This window comes from Fundulus heteroclitus, chromosome 10 (assembly GCF_011125445.2).
Source record: "Fundulus heteroclitus isolate FHET01 chromosome 10, MU-UCD_Fhet_4.1, whole genome shotgun sequence".
Lineage (NCBI taxonomy): Eukaryota > Metazoa > Chordata > Actinopteri > Cyprinodontiformes > Fundulidae > Fundulus > Fundulus heteroclitus.
In genome coordinates, this window is record NC_046370.1 from 9,870,860 (window position 1) to 9,883,117 (window position 12,258).

The following is a 12,258-nucleotide window of genomic DNA, read 5'->3' on the forward strand; positions in this document are numbered from 1 at the left end:
CTACCAGCACTCAGAATGAAATGCTGTGTAAGCAGAACTGCGGGCCAGCTGCGATTCCTGAACTCACTGGCTGGATGGAAATTATCTTGGAGAGGTTGGAAGCTCGGCTTTGGCAGAATGACCACAAATTTGGCAGTTTGGAATCGTCTCTTTAGAAGAACTATTAAGAATGTAAGGCAGACAGAAAAACAAGAGTCTGCCGGCTCTAAAACAAATGCTGTTGTCAGAATCTGGCCTCCCCGTCTCGGCCTCGAAAGGCAGACAATCTTAAATTCTCCTGGATGTAATGTAAATAAGACGCTCTGTGACATCTGTGACCTGGAACAGAGTGCTACTGAACTGCCTGGTAACATTTCATCACTATCAAAGACCTTGTCTGCAAAGGTTATCTGCCACAGTTCACAGATCCACAATAACACACACACGTATGATTACACTAAAACTCACATGCACACACATGGTCTCTGCTGTGCTTTCTTCCCTTTCACTTCACTTCAATTGGATTCAGTTCTTTTGAAATGTGGTTGGATTAATCCAGTTCCTCCCAGTTCAGTAACATTGAAATCCATCCATTTACATCTAATTCAGTTCAGGCATGTTCAGTTTATTTTAGTGTAGCTAAGCTTAATTCAGTTTACTTAAACTGAGTTATTTCATATTAATTGAAGTTTATTAATTTCAGTTCATCAATTTAAAACCCTTTCAGCATCTAATTACACACAGTCCAACTTAGTTCGGCTCTGCATCGTTGGGTTCAATGATGGTTTAAACCAGTTCCATCAGATTTAAATTCCAGCACATTAAAAACGTTCAGCCAAATTCAATCTAGCTCAATGCAGTCAGAAAAAAAAACATATGTGGAAGAAGAAAGTGGAAGGGAATTAAGAAAAAAAACAAAAACTGTGTTCCTGTTTCTTTTTTTATTTAATTGAATTTGTTTAGGGACATCGGTACTGCGCTGCAGCTCTCCCAGTTTGGCTCAGGCTCCGGCCTCTTCCATTATGAACGTCTTGGCTGCCGTGGAGATGAGGACGCTCTGAGCAAGTGTCGAAGCAGGACGTTTGTCACCGGTGACTGCAGCCATGGAAATGAGGCGGCTGTGGTGTGTGCGCTACCTGAAGGTCAGTGTGACTTCCACGCTGTCATTAAAACCAGACCTGAATATTTCCCCCAGTCACACCTGCGCTACAAAGTGACCCCTTTCCTTTAATGATCTGAACTAGTTGGGTTTACATGTATTAGAAGGATGCTGCTGTCTTCTCAGGTAGTGGTCCCCCGCTGCGTCTGGTGGGAAGCGAGGAAGACTTCGAAGGTCGCGTGGAGGTGTTTCACGCCGGCCGGTGGGGCTCCATCTGCGACGACCAGTGGGACGACAGAGATGCTGAGGTGGTGTGCAGACAGCTGGGTTTCGGGTATGTTAACACAAGAAATCCTACTATCTGATTTATGAAATTTCGTTGTGTGCACCTTGTATGTATAATGACAAATAAAGCACCTTACCTTACCCTATTTACATAGATTCCATATTTCCTGGTTTGATCAAAGTTCCAAAATATATTTTTATTGACAAAACTAATTTTTCATTAGCTGTCTCTCTCATTTAACAAATTTCCAAAGAAGTGTCGCAGAATATTTGAAATTATAATCTGTCATATACAGTAGGACAAGGGGGGTCCAAATTAGTGTTCTAGATAAGGTCAAATGTCTGGAACAACTAGAGACAAGCAGCTCCCTTTTATTAAATTTGCTTACGACTTGAAACTTTATTTTTTTTCTCAGAACTTTTATTTAAACTTAACTTATATTTCCAATGAAATTACATTTCATGCCTCAACGAGTAAAGGGCCTTCATACACACATCTCATCAACAACAATCTGTATGAAATCCTTCTTTCTGGTTTTTGCTCACATGACAGTCCTCCTTAAAATCACCGGCGATGTCCCGCTCTGCTCTGACTGTAGATTTATTTGCATCCGCATCCTTCTCGATGTCACTGCAGTCTTTGACACCATCAAACACACTTCTCACACTCCTCAACGTCTCTCTGTTCTGCTTCAAATCCTAAGTGTATTTTGTTTTTTACTTTTTTTGGAAAATCCTAAGTGTTAACATTTCATTTATTGCCAGCTTTACCTTCATCCTTAAGTTTGTCCCGTGGCATTCCCCATGGTTCTGTGCTTGGTCCTCTCCTTTTCATCCTCTTTAGTTACGGGCCAAATAATTTAGTGCCATGGTACCCAACATCATTGCTATACAGATAACATAAAGAACTCTACTATATCAACAGCTTCATTGAAATAAAATAAGGGATTCAAACTAGTTTTCTCCTACTCAGCTACAGTAAATCTAATATGTTATTAATTGTACCAGAATATAATCCTCTTTTGAATCCATTGGTTCAGAATATGTGGGTATGGCTGTTTCTATAAATTATTTGTATTGATTTACCACAACTCAAAGTAAAGACTTTATCTAAATATAGATCTTGCCCCTCTAAATATTCATCTAAAAAAATATAACAGCATATAAATCAAAGTAATTCTCTGTTTGTCTTTCGAGAACAGTTTCAGTGGACACATATAAAACAACTATGGATCTTATTAATCCTTCCTAATTTTCCCAACAAGTAAAAGTTTTCGATCCTGTTAACCTTTGTGAGCTAATAGATGTTTGATATTTTTTGGTCATACAGAGCCTTGCAGAAGTAATCATTCAAATCTCTGCTTCAGTTAAAACCCCACAAATGCTGCAATGCATCACATGACTGAAGGAAAACCACAGGCACAAAAGGGCAACTAGATGGAAATATCAGCTGTTAATATTAGCCCTGTTTTACTTATCAGATCAATACTGTAATGTTAAAAAATGACTAACATTGGCTGATATCGATGTTGATGCCAATATATTGTGCATGCCTAAAAATATTTGGAAAACCATACATCATTTTACAATTATGCACAGAAGAAAAAATCACAATAATCACAATAATCACAAAAATCACAATAAAATACATTGAAGAAGTATAAAAATAAGTATGGATATGCTTGAGCAAGGCACTGTACGTTGCTAATCATTATGAGATTTATCAATATTTAGGTCTTTTTTCATGTTTCTTCATTTTTAAAGCATTGCTAGTAAAAAAGTCCATGAATGTTTATTTGGTTATCCAAGAAGACTTAAATTCATGAAAATTCAAAATAGGACAATTTTACTTAAGATTAAAACTTTTGTATTCATGTTTCGTTAACAGTTTTATGCTATATATTTGATCAGTTTTTATCTTTATGTTTTCTGGGTGCTTTATAGTGTTTTATGACTAATACAGTGAATTTCTTAACAACATAAATGAGACTTTACTTTCATTTGTCATGTTTTTCTCGACAAATATCTTCCGCAGGAACTGTTTGTTAGGATGATTGGGTTGGAGAGAGAAAGCTGGAAATGTTGAGTGACAGAAGAATCTGGGAGAGCAAAGGGTTGCAGTGTAGCTCAGGGACAATCTCAGGGAAACACCTGTTTGTGTGTTTGTGTTTCATCAGTGTCAGGTTTTCCCCTCCTCTTACTCAGAAACATCAGACTGCTCCAGCTGCCTAACAGCCAACAGGTTGTCTCTGAGAAGCAAATCCCATGTTCAACACCGGGTTGCATCGCATCTCCCCAAATGCCAGGGGACAGCTCTCCTTCTGTGTTTGCCCTCGTAAATAAAAGATAACCTGACGGCAGCGTTTGGTGTTCACACCGCTGTACGCAGACATGTTTTCACAACACAAAGCAAAATGGTTGCTGTTTTTTTTTACTCAACAGGTTCCAGCATATTTTTCACAATGAGTTTCTGTTTTATAGATTTTTTTTTTATGTTACCAGGCTTCTGAAACTCTTCACCAGACAGCGGCAATAACTTTAGATGCAGAGGAAAATAACATTTATATTTCGATTGGTTAAAGAAAAGAAATGGATCACTGCAGCTGCTTAAATTCAGTCTATGATTTGTTAGATTTTCAACAATCATTTTAAATTATTTTTAACAATAATGGCAGTAGTTCAATTGTTAGTACCATCTAAAAGATACAATAATTTTTTTGATGACATCATTATCATGTTTTTGCCGTTTCCTTCTTTCACTATTTATTTAGACTTATTTTTTATTTATTTATGTATTATATAATTTTTTTGAAAAACTTCAGGGAGCAACACAATTGTACTGAATTGTGAAACAGAACCTAAATGTTACAGGCATTCGGAAACCCCCTTTTACTCAGATACCCCTAAATTAAATGAAATTACATTTAATTTAGGGACTTCTGAAGGGGATTTCCTTCAGAAGTCACCTGATTGGTAAATTGAGTCCCTCCTTTGTCTGTGATGTAATCTCAGTATAAATCCAGCTGCTCTGTGAAGACTCTTCGTTGGAGAACATCAGTGAAGAAACAGCATCATGAAGAACAAGGAACACAAAAGACAGATCAGGGGTTAAAGTTAAGAAGTTTAAAAACATGGTTAGCTTATAAAACAAAATACCAAACTGTAAACATCTAACAGAGTTTAATTCACCATCTGAAATTGGAAAGGCACAACTGCAAACCGACCAAGACATGGTGGTCCACCTAAACTGACAGGCCTAGAGCTTTAACCAGAAATATAATCAAGAGCATTATTGTAACTCTGGAGGAGCTGTAGAGCTGCACTAATCAGGTGGGAGAATCTGCATGAAGGACAATCAGTATTTGTATCCATAAAGGACCTTTATGGAAGAGTGGCAAGAAGAAAGTCATCTGCAGTTTGTCACGAGCCATGGAGGAAGCACCCATTTTTTTTCAATGTTTGCAATATTAATAGTAAAATGAACATGCCTGGATGAGTCTTCAGATCTCCACTGCTCAAAGACATCTGCTGTTGTTGTTTTAGCAGCGACCCTTTGCTTTAAGTCACCTGCAGGTTGTCTTTAAGTTGAACATCAGTTTTAACTTAAAAACACACACAGCAGTGCTTTTATAGCATTTCTCCATCTATAAATCATGACCACACAAACCGGCAGACATCTTTTAGCTATTTATTATTCAGCAATGATTTCATATACAGAATGTACTTTTTATAATATGGTACTTTTACACTTTTGAGTTATTTTGAATGAGTTGCAGGGGAGCTGCTATGGTGATGGGATGTATTCATGAGAAAAGTGTTTTTTAGATTTTTTTTGCCCAGTCTTGTTACGGCAGGTTTCATGCTATAAAACCAGCAGGCGCACAGTTCTCCAGTTTTTTTAAGTTTGAAAAAAAAAAAAAAACAGTTCTTGTTCTCACTACCCAAAAACATTTGTGGAAGTAAAAATAAATGCATTTTTTAAAATGAAACTCCGCTTATTTTTGCAATTTTCCATAGAACATTTCTAATCTGTGATTCCCATAAAGTTAATTGTTCACTTTGTTAGAGCAGTTTGATTTAGGCTTGATTGGCACACAATGTGTTTATGTGTTGCAGGGGTGTAGCGAAGGCCTGGTCGTGGGCTCACTTCGGGCAGGGTTCAGGTCCCATCCTGCTTGACGCTGTGAAGTGCACAGGAAATGAACTGTTCCTGGATCAGTGCCCCCATGGGGACTGGGAGCAGCACAACTGCGACCACATGGAGGACGCTGGGGTCTCCTGCAGCCCTTATACAGGTTACATCTCACACACAAGCACACTGATACACACATAAATCCTTCCTCGACGCATAATTCTTGATGATTTATTTTATAGCTATTAAGATGTTACAAGAAAACTGATGGTAAACATGACACGGGGGGAGGGGAATAGGTATAGCAACGACAGAGTAAGAGAAAAATCAGGGAATACAGGGAAAGACAACCATAAACACCTGCAAATAGACAAAAGTAATGGGGAAAGAAACAAAGAAACTGTTGAGAATTAAAAATATATCTTAGTTGGGGTTACTGAGGAAAGCAGAGTTGGGTCTGTCCCTTCCTGCTCCAGCGTAAGATAAACATGGAGTTTTATTGTCCTGAGGGGGTGGTCAGAAGGAGAGGGGGTCAGTCATCCTCCCTCTGAGCCATGCAGGAGGAGTTTAAAGTTGATAAAAGGAATGTCTTGGTAAAACTTACTTCAGACAGACTTCTCGACCGCGCGGTGAAAGATCTCGATTGGTAATGTAACTCTGTCTCCATATTTAATTTCTATGAATTAAATATGTATTTAAACCGTTCTACCTCTGATCAATGATTCCTCATTTATTGTCAAATCTTAAACCGGGGTAAAAATGGGCCTTTAGTAGCAAAGCAGGATTAGGCCAATAATAATACATAAATCACAAAACACAAAAAGCAGCAACATTAGCAGCAAGAACATGGAACAAATCTGTTGATGTTAAATGTAGAGTCGGTGATTTCTCCTGAAGTTTCCCCAAATCCCTTTTTGACTAACTCCGCATCCGCAAGACCGTCTTACCTCGTTCGGGGGTCTGCCCAATAGTCCGACAACCCAATAGTCCAACAGTCCCACTAGGCTGATATAGTCAGATGACCCATTAGTCCGACGACCCAGTTTCAAGATAAAAAAAAAATTTGCTTGGTTTTTAGTATTGATTCTTAGCAGGCCTATACCTTGACAAGATTCATGCACTAGCCAAAAATTCATCTTATCTGTATCAGCAGTTACCATGCCTAGTACTCTCTGATGACATAGATTGAACTTCATGGTGAGTGCATGGCGAAGAACACAAAACTTTTCTCACATTAGACAGAACGGTCATGACTTGTGCCTTAGGTTGTCGGGTTAGGTTAGGGATAGGTATTGTTCTTCCGCTCCTCACAAGGGTTCGCGTGAAGAAAATCTCCCAAATCCAGTCAGGTCTTATTTCTTTCTACTGAGCCCTTCTTCTTCTTCTCATAAACTTGTACACAGTTTGCTTCTTGTGACTCTCAGCCATGTTCAAAGCATACGAAGAGCGCAGTGGAGCTACAGTGAACGGCTAATACTGAAGCTAACCGCTAAGCTAACCGCTTCGGTGTTAGCCGTTCACTGTAGCTCCGCTAAGCTAACCGGATACATAAACACTCGAAGTGCGCAGCCAGCAAGCGGAAACTAACAAGGAATAGGGACAGAGGATAGTGAGAGCAGGACCAAAAGTCTGACAAATCTCTGCCCATCGGACCGAACAGCAGGGATTGGTTAGTTTTTACAGGCCTGCAGCTCCCACAGAAAACTATTTTTTTAACCTCCTTTATTGTGAATAATTAATATATATTGACTACTTTTAGGATGGAAGGATTATTTTACCCAGCATAACAAAAAGTGTTTCTGGTCAGGATTACAAACTATAGCTATTAAAAACTAACCTGACTCCGCCAGATGGATTTGCTCCGCATATCCATCTGGAAACCTTCCGTTGAAGTAATTTTGGGAAGGGGCGAAAATACTGGTTGGCTGATTGGCCTATGTTGGTGATAGACGGGCCAAATAAACCAATCAGATCAACGAAGCATATGACATACTAACATGACAAGAGGAGCCAATTGATAGATCAAGCTCTTGCCGAAACCAGTCGGGAGAAGAGCAAAAACATATTTTCCTCTGAGAAAAGCCTCCAGAGCAGTGTTTTGCTCTTCTTTCAGTGAAGAAATACTCTAATTCTGATAAAACTTGCTCGATAGCCACGCTAATGCTAGTTTCATCGGTTGAAGCCGCCATGTTCTTTAGACTGAACTGTCGCGCTTCTCGTTGCGTCACACCTCAACCCGCCTCAAAGCCAACGCTGATTGGACGTTCGTTTGGTGAACGGCTCCAAATTTCCTTTAACGGAAAGTAGCCAGACTGATCTGCGAGTGAAACCTTGAAAGCTCACGTGATCAGGATGGTCTCACGAGGCTAATTAAAAACCGCCTAGGGCAACGTTCTAATGTCGTCCTGGGCAAGGGCCCAAACGCCACCCTGCACAGATAAACAAACACTCTGATCTTCTGTGCTCAGCAGTAAGCTCAGAGCAGCTATTTATACCTCCTGAATCAATAAATCATCACTGCACGAGGCAGCAGCATCCTGTCTGAGGCGAGCAGAAACTGAGAGGAAACAAATCAATTCACGTAACTAATGTTCATGCTCAATAATTGACCTTTATTTTAAAATGAATGTGAGCGTCTGTGTCGCCTCGTGGCTACAGTGAGGATTTTGACAATGTTTCAGATGGCGTGGTGCGTCTGGTCGGAGGCGACACCCCCTGGGAGGGTCGGGTGGAAGTGTTTCACAACGGCGACTGGGGGACGGTGTGCGACGACCACTGGAGGCAGCCGCATGCAGAGGTGGTCTGCAGACAGCTGGGATACCGGTAGGCACAGACCGCCTCTTAATGTCAGTGGCCCTCAGTGCCATGAAAGAGTATTCACAGCAATTGGATTACATTTTCTTGTGTTACATCTACAGGACTGTCTCAGAAAATTAGAATATTGTGATAAAGTTCCTTATTTTCTGTAATGCAATTAAAAAACATGACATGTCATACATTCTGGATTCATTACAAATCAACTGAAATATCGCAAGCCTTTTATTGTTTTAATATCGCTGATTATGGCGTACAGCTGAAGAAAACTCAAAAATCCTATCTCAAAATATTAGAATATTTCCTCAGACCAAGTAAAAAATAAATAATTATAACAGCAAAACAAAATCAAACATTTGAAAATGTCCATTAATGCACTCAGTACTTGGTTGGGAATCCTTTTGCACAGATTACTGCATCAATGCGGCGTGGCATGGAGGCAATCAGCCTGTGGCATTGCTGAGGTGTTATGGATGCCCAGGATGCTTCAATAGCGGCCTTTAGCTCATTTGCATTGTTGGCTCTGGTGTCTTTCAGCTTCTTCTTCACAATACCCCACAAATTCTCTATGGGGTTCAGGTCAGGGGAATTGGCAGGCCAATCAAGGACAGTAATGCCATGATCAGTACACCAGTTACTGTGAGAATCTTATGTCTCTTAACCACTACCATACTTGTGATTTAGTTTACTGAACCAAGCTGTGTTTTTCAAGGCTCAGGAAACCCTGCAGTGTTTCGAGTTAATTAGACGATTCAAGTGATTAGTTGAATAGCCTACTAGTATACTTTTTCACGATATTCTAATATTTTGAGATAGGATTTTTGGGTTTCTTAAGCTGTAAGCCATAATCAGCGATATTAAAACAATAAAAGGCTTGCGATATTTCAGTTGATTTGTAATGAATCCAGAATATATGACATTTCATGGTTTTTAATTGCATTACAGAAAATAAAGAACTTTATCACAATATTCTAATTTTCTGAGACAGTCTTGTATATACTTGAAAGGGATTTTTCTGTATTGGATAGATGGTTTTCCATTTGGAGTCTGCGGCAGCCTGGTTTCTAAAAGCTCCTCTCTCACACATGAATACCAAAGCAAATCCTCTCTATAATGGCTTCGTTTCAGGGGTCACGCTGAGGTCGTAGTGGACGGGATGTTCGGGGAGGGCGTCGGTCTCATCCTCCTGGACGACGTCCACTGCGAGGGATCCGAGACGTCCCTGCTGGACTGTCGGCACGGGATCTGGGGTCGGACCGACTGCTCCCACAGCGAGGATGTCGGCGTCCGCTGCCGAGGAAGATCCAGCCAGGAGACCAACGAAGTGCCGGTTATCGCACCTTCAACAGGTAACGCATGGAGACAAATATATGTAGATTAAACGCGGGTCAAACCAAGCGATGACATCATCTGTAGAGATTATAAAACATTTATCATTTTGAGAAATTTAATAGAGATCGCCACTTTTTCACCCGCTGTCACTGTGTGCTTGTCTTTAGTCGAGGCCTGAGTTTGGATAAAAGTAAATATTTGATCATAATTTGGACACAATGCTAATCATCATCAAAGTGTAAGAGGAAACCATTCTGGGATCAGAATTAAAATTAAACCTGTGTTTTTGCTTAATGATGAGTCCAAACTTGTTTTTACATGTGCTTAACTGGTTACACAATACAGCTAAATCTGCACATCTAGTTTCTTCTACGTAGAGTCCTGACACACAAATTCACAACTTATGTTTCAAACACAAGCTTCAAAGTATTGCACTGGATTATTATGTGATAGACCAAAGCAAAGCAGTGCATCACTTGAGGTGGAAAGTTATACACGCCTTTCAAATATTTTATTAATAAAAATCTGATGGGTGCAGTATTATTCAAACCTCCCAGAGTCAATGCTTTAGAGAACCATATTTTACCACAATGGCAATTACAAGTCCCTGAACATAGATTTTCAGGTCTTACTAGACTTAGTTCTAGACTTTGACTAGGCCTCGTAACACATGAATATGCTTTGATCTAAACCAGGCGTGTCCAAAGTGCGTCCCTGGGGCCATCTGCTCCCCCCGTACTGATTTTGTGCAGCCCCCAAAATGCATTTCAAAAAAGATTTGGCCCTCCAGCACTGGCAGCTGATACAAATTAAAACTTTTTATTTTGAATTAGGGCAAAACTATTACAGACTGGTTAAAATCTTACAGTTAAAATGTGCAACACAAAGTGGTAATGTTTTAAAAACAAAACAACTGGACTTGTTTTTCGTAGTTGAAGTCGTTTCGCTTCCTCTCCAGAAGGCTTTCTCTATTCAAAAAGTCTGGAGTAATGATGAGTACCAAGCTTTATACTACTGCCAAACAAAGGCCTTGTAATGGCTTAGATAACATGCAAATTCAACCTAATAACCTGATAACCTTCAATTTAATAACCTAATAACCGCACTTTTTAAATTCTCTTTCATTTCATAGTAAATAGGATCCCATGTTTCCAAAGACCTATTCTCAACCGCAGACTTTGGTGCGTTAAAATCTGCTTTGAATTAATTTATTATAATTGGCTAATTACAGCAAGTTTCTTTAAAGAAATACTGACCCAAATGTTAAATTGCTAGACCAAAGAAATAAGTTCTTCTTTTCAACTGAGCCCAAACTAATTTGCTAACTAGAAGATTATCTTTTGGCAAATGAGCAAAACCCCATTTTTGTTGTTTGGATCTACAATGATTTACACATTCCTTAAAATTATTCTATTTTTACATAAAAAAAAGAACTCAAACTCTTGAAATTCATTTTTTTTTAATTCATTTTTTGGCCCTCAAGTACTTTTGACTTCACAATTTCGGCCCACGAGGCGAAAGGTTTGGAAAGCCCTGATCTAAACCATTGTTGCTCTGGCTGTCCTGTTGGAGGGTGAACATCGGTCACAATAACTTTTACACCTTCCAACAGGTTTTCTTGCTGGATTGCCATGCATTTAGCTACATCCATCTACCCATCAAATAGCATTTTACCTCTTAAAGGATCCTGTTCCCCGTGGACTTCTGTTGTCCTGCGATCATGATGCTGACAAACCTCTAAGACAGGGGTGTCAAACTCATTTTGGTTTAGGGGCCGCATACAGCTTAATCTGATCTCAAGAGGGCCACACGAGTAAACTCATTGCAAGATTAAATAGAACTAATAAAAGTGGACTTGTTGTTGATTTTTATATCAAATTAATTTCACTTTTACACATATTATGAATAACCTCAGCATTTTTAAGAAAAGTATGTGCAATTTCAACAATACTTTTACTCAGTTAAACATTTAAGTGCATTATGCATAAGAACTGATCACAGTGATTGTACAATGTTGAAAAACATTTATTCACATTTTTTGTAACTTAAAAACACTGTCCTGCATGACAAAATACACCAAACAGATAAATATTAAGAAATTATTTAAAATAAATTTTCCACATCTGAAGCTCAGTGCTACCATCTGCTGATTAAAACACAGCGCCCCTCGTGGACAATATAGGAACTGCAGATTTTCAATTGACCGTAGTACATGTTTTTTTTTTCAATAATTGTTTTATCATCCTCTTCCTTTTATCTCCTCTTTCTTTCACCTTTTCTTTTTTTCTTCTTGTTCTTCCTTTACTCTCCTACTTTCCCATTGTAGTGTCCATATCATTTGAGATATTCCTTGCATGAATCATGATAAAACTATTCACTTTTTGGCATTAAGACAACAATTCTTATTGCCACATTGCCAGACAGGACACTAAAAAAATAAATAAAAATCATTGTTGAATAATGATAATGTATGTAGCCACCAGGCCGGACTAAATTGTTCAGCGGGCCGGACAAGGCCATCACAGGACAGCTGTGTTCCCACTGAAATTAAACTACCTGCACATGGACTCTATTTGCCACTCCTGGAGCTGATTGGTTGCACCGGATGTTATTTATT

The 12,258-nt window shown here is 39.1% G+C and overlaps 1 protein-coding gene across 1 annotated transcript in view; it reads left to right on the plus strand.

Annotated features, from left to right (window-relative positions):
- Positions 1-12,258, plus strand: part of si:ch73-127m5.1 (neurotrypsin) — a 43,872-nt gene that overhangs the window by 23,216 nt on the left and 8,398 nt on the right. Inside the window, exons 5-9 of the mRNA XM_036141930.1 lie at positions 943-1,121; positions 1,265-1,412; positions 5,480-5,658; positions 8,177-8,318; positions 9,438-9,658. Of these exons, the coding sequence (XP_035997823.1) occupies positions 943-1,121; positions 1,265-1,412; positions 5,480-5,658; positions 8,177-8,318; positions 9,438-9,658 (869 nt within the window). The remainder of the gene's footprint in view (positions 1-942; positions 1,122-1,264; positions 1,413-5,479; positions 5,659-8,176; positions 8,319-9,437; positions 9,659-12,258) is intronic.